The 4,939-nt window shown below is 31.8% G+C and overlaps 1 protein-coding gene across 1 annotated transcript; it reads left to right on the forward strand.

Moving 5' to 3' along the window:
• The first annotated feature begins 446 nt into the window (after positions 1-446).
• On the forward strand, positions 447-4,410 carry LOC131079401 (ent-kaurene oxidase 2). The gene is made up of 8 exons (XM_058017320.2): positions 447-643; positions 731-894; positions 1,117-1,278; positions 1,536-1,676; positions 1,950-2,210; positions 2,418-2,579; positions 2,670-2,864; positions 4,025-4,410. The coding sequence occupies exons 1-8, from the start codon at positions 529-531 to the stop codon at positions 4,337-4,339; spliced, it is 1,515 nt and encodes a 504-aa protein (XP_057873303.2). The 5' UTR covers positions 447-528; the 3' UTR covers positions 4,340-4,410.
• The last annotated feature ends 529 nt before the right edge of the window (positions 4,411-4,939 follow it).

Raw genomic sequence — 4,939 nt, forward strand, 5'->3', positions numbered from 1 at the left:
TTTTAATTTTAAAAAGTACTAATCTCATTGTACGGAAGTTCTTAAATGATATAAAATTTGTCTTAGAATCCCAAAGAAGCACCTGATTCCAATTATTAAAAAAAATATATATATGGCAAAGGATCTCAGACCTTAAGTATTTTATAGTCCTGTACAACCAAAACAAATCTAATCCTAGGACTTCGTGTTAAGAAATAGTAAATAAGAAGGCGAAGCGAAATTAGTGAATGTTATTGGGCTAGAAGTGATCTAACAGCAAGCCACAAAATCCATTACTTGCAAAATCTACTGTGGTGAGAATCTAACGAACATTCCAACAGAAGATTTCCCCACATGCCACAAGAAAGCATCTTTACTGACCGCCCCTCAATGGATGGCCCCCCTACAGCTAATTCTTATTATCATTTATTTTCCACAATCTTATTGATATTATTTAGCCTTATTTACACTTATATATGTGTGTAGGAGTGGGGGAGGGAGAGCTCATATTCTTGTATCCATACTGAAGTAAAATACTGGTTGAGCAATATGTCCCAGTATTATTTGTTTCAAGTCTGGACTGCAATTCAGGTTGTAATGGTGGTGGGTTTAGTATTCATTGCCATTAAATCTAGGTCATCAAAGAAGAAGAAATATCCACCAGGTTAGCTTCATGTCTTTTGTCTTCTGTTCTTTGTTACTTAATATGGAAAATGAGTAATTGAAGTGAATAAACTGTGAATGCATGCAGCTGTGGGTGCATGGATGGTTGTGAGGGACCTTGTTCTGTTCAAGGATAAGGTGCCTCATAGAACATTCTACCACTGGGCTAAACGCTATGGTCCTGTCTATTCTGTCTGTACTGGCTTTTCATCTGCTGTTGTTGTATTGAATTCAGCCAAAGCTGCCAGACAAGTAAGTTGTTATTATGAATCTGCTCAGTTTAAATCTCAGCCATCTTTGCAGTTAAAAAGGTGTGTTTATAGCATATCAGTGCATAAAGATAACAACACACCTTATGTGTTTGTTACCTATAAACTCTATGCTTTCAACACATTTTTATAAACCCATTTTTTTTTTGTTCAAATAGAAGTTGTTATTAATCAAAGTCCTTGAGAGTGAAAATGTGTGTTGCAGGCCATGACAGACCATCATTCATCCATCACAGCGAAAAAACTCAATACAACCTTGCAAGTGCTGTCGTTGGATAAGTCAATGGTGGCCTTGTCAGACTATGGAAGAGATCATCGTTTAATGAAGAAGCTCATGGTCTCACACCTTCTCGGAACTGCTCCTCAAGTAATGTTTTCACTACTATGGCTTTTTCTCTGTATTTTGATATCATATCTGTTTTTATTTGTTTTCATTATATATGCTACCAACATCATTTAAAAAACGGAAAACTCTTTACTACTAATTTCATCAATTTTTACTTACCCACATATTTTTAAATACCCATCTACTTACAAGAATGGAACTTTTTCTTTTCCTGTTTTTGGTAATATTTTCTCATTTTCACTACTCATAACATATGTTACATCTACTTGTGCAAACAGAGAAATAATGCATCCATGAGAGAGGAAATGGTGCAGAAGCTAATAGCTTCCGTGTATCTGGAGTTGAAGAAAGCTTGCAATGATACAGTGAACATGAGCAAGATCATTCTTGATCACTTGTTTCATTTTGCTCTAAATCAGGTGACTTCTCATACCACAGTAATCTCTAATGTGGGAGCACCATACTTGTACCATTTTAAATTAACATTATTTATAGTTTAGTATTGAAATTTGGAAGAGCTTATCCATCAAATACATTTGTCCTTTTCATAAAAAGTAGTGGCAAAATGCTTATTAGATCAACTGGTAACTTTTTATATACCAAAAAAAAGCTCAGAAGCTTAATTTGTAGAAAGATTGTTAGTTCAACTGGTAAATTATCAGTAGTTGATAATTGTTTGGCATGGATTACAGGTGATAGGCAGAACTGTGGAACCCTTATACGTTGAAGAGTTGGGTAGTGAAATTGTATCGGTGAAAGACATGTATGATATCATAGTTGGGGAACCTGGAACTGCTGCTCTAGAAATCAATTGGAGAGACTTTATTCCTTATGTAAATCGATGGTTTCCTAACAAGAAACTACTTAGAATGTTAGATAATGTAACGAGGAGGAGGGCAGCACTTGTGAGGGCGCTCATTCGCCAAGAGAAGGACCTTCTATCCTCAGGAAAGGTAGCTTCACATTCTATACTGATTTGGCTGAAACCCATTAATCCTGTCTCTCAAATAATACCATTTTTACAAGTCATCTTCTTTTAATCAACACAAATGTTATGGTAAAGATGAAATAGTTACTCCTAAACCCATATGTTTTTTAGGGTTTTCTTGTTTCTTCAAGTGTATATTCATTAGATGATGAAATGTGTTAATGGGGTGAAGGAATCGAAAGGATATCTAGACATGCTTCTCAAGGAAGGTGAGATTCTGAGTGAGAGGCAGCTGGAGACTGCAATATGGGAGCCTGTTATTGAAAGCACTACTACAAGTCATGTTGCTATGGTTTGGGCTTTCTTCAACCTTGCCAAGCATCCTCACACTCAGGTACATTTCTGCAAAAATTTTCCCTTTTTTATCAATAAAATCATTCTATTTCAATGCAAGATTTCTGAAATCCTACCATGAAACCCACAGGAACGACTATACACAGAGCTAAAGCAAGTATGTGGAAAGAAAGCAGTAGAAGAAGAGGATTTGGGGAAGTTGGCATATCTGAAAGCAATATTTTATGAAACAGTACGCAGGCATTCTCCTTTGCCCCTAGTGCCACTACGTATCGTTCACGAGGATGTGGAGATTGACGGGTACCATGTTCCAGCAGGGCGGCAGGTACTATGATTAGCTTTTACAATTAAAATACTTGTTTAAAAGAACTTGGACTGTTTGACAGAGTAAGGTCATCATCAGAGGAATTCAATGTCAGAAATCAATTATTAGCTTGTTTAAAAGAACTTGGACTGTTTGACTGAGTAAGGTCATCGTCACAGGAATTCGATGTCACAAATCAAAATTATTGGCTTTTTAGAATTAACACATAAAAAAGCAAAAACTTTTAAAAACTTAGATTCTAGGACATGGTGAGAAAGGCAACCATGCCATTAGTTTAGGGTTAATAGCTAAATATTATTAGATTTCAATATTTCATTGATTAATTAAAAAGAAACAAATATTTAACTATTTATCAAGTTATTTAAACATAAAGCATATACTTGTGAGTAAGGAGAGTTATCAATTTTCTGTTTTAATATATAGTGATTATTTATTATTTTTATATATAAATGGGTGGAAGATGAAGTGAGTATTCCTTTGAGAAAGAGAAACTGAAAAAATTTAAATATTAAAATAATTGTAAACAATACAAACTAGTTGCACATCAAGCTAAGGTACCAACAACTCTCTCTAACAAAAATCAAACATAATATATCACTTAGTGTCTTCAAATTTTTTATTAATTTTTAAATTTATAAATAAAAATAATACATAATTTGAAAACTAAAAATCTAACTAAAAGATTAAAAAAAAGTGTTCTTTATATTACCATTACTTAAATGACAACATACTCAAACATAATGTATTACTCACTCTTTAAAATTACTCTTTCTTCTCATTAGATTATAAGCAAAAACGTTACACACTTCTCTTTAGATACATTATTAGATTTTATTTAACTAAAAGTAAAAATTAATACATGTTGGATATGTTATTTGTATTACCATCATTTAAGTCAATAAATATATATGTATTTTATAAAATCAAATTAAAATGGTAAAGATAAAGATAATAAAGTAGTGCATAACTAAACTTTAAATGTTTATAATTATGAAAATATAATATCTAAATAAAAAAGTAAGTATAATTATGAATGATATATAAATCTGTGGATTACTTGTTTTGAAACTAATTTCTTGTAAGTTTATTTGACTGTTTTTAATATGTTTAGCAATTAAAAAATAAACATGTTTAATTTTATTATTGTTTTATTTTTTTAGATATTAATCAATATATGGGGAGCAAACAACTATGAGGGAGAATGGGAAAATGCAAATGAGTGGAATCCAGACAGACAACTCAAGTTTCCTATAGAAGAGGATATTTATAGAAGCATGGTGTTTGGAGCAGGGAATAGGTTGTGTGCAGGATGGACACAGGCAGTGACAATAGCCTCCTTAGTTATTGGGAGGATTGTTCAAAATTTCAAATTGGAAATGCCAATTGGACATGAGGAAGACTATGACACAATAGAAAACACAGGAACTCACAAGTTGCATCCTCTCTTTTGTATTCTCACACCTAGAAATGTCTAATTCATGTAACCATGTTTTTCATTTGGATAATAATATTGATGATGCATCATATTTTATGATGCTTAACATTATGTATTTGTAGAGGAAAACTTTTTCTTGTATTTGAACTATAATCCTCTCATTATTTAAGTGCAATTGTTTATATTTACTTTCCAAATTAACAATCAATTCATTTTAGGAAAGAATATTATTTATATGCTTAATAGAAAGATTAAGATAGTAAATAATATTAAAAGAGAAGGCTCTTATAATGAAAACTACACTTATAGATTTGCAAAAGGGAATTTTTTATATTTAATAGTTATTATTTATGTGAATAGAAGTTGTGAGAACATTAAAGTATTTTTAAAAAAATGGATTCAAAATGATTTAACACTATATCTAATGATCTCATCAAATATTTAGTGAGAGATTCTCTTGAAATTTTTCTAGTTTTATATTTTTTTCCTACAAAAGGTCAATATTACAAGTTTTTTTGGTTTATATTCCTTGTCATGTCATCTAGCTAGCTAGTATTTTTTATTTCAATGATCAAAATGTTAAGAGGAGTTATCACCTTTCTCTCTCTTAGGTGACTTTAGCATGTGGTAGATTAGGGTT

This window comes from Cryptomeria japonica, chromosome 6, assembly GCF_030272615.1.
Source record: "Cryptomeria japonica chromosome 6, Sugi_1.0, whole genome shotgun sequence".
Lineage (NCBI taxonomy): Eukaryota > Viridiplantae > Streptophyta > Pinopsida > Cupressales > Cupressaceae > Cryptomeria > Cryptomeria japonica.

Bases quoted from the DNA above. Each gene is read 5' to 3' on its own strand.
- LOC131079401 (XM_058017320.2), top strand. From the start codon at position 529: ATGTCCCAGTATTATTTGTTTCAAGTCTGGACTGCAATTCAGGTTGTA. The intron at 644-730 runs GTTAGCTTCATG...GAATGCATGCAG, and splicing joins GAAGAAGAAATATCCACCAG to CTGTGGGTGCATGGATGGTT. The intron at 2,211-2,417 runs GTAGCTTCACAT...AATGGGGTGAAG, and splicing joins ACCTTCTATCCTCAGGAAAG to GAATCGAAAGGATATCTAGA.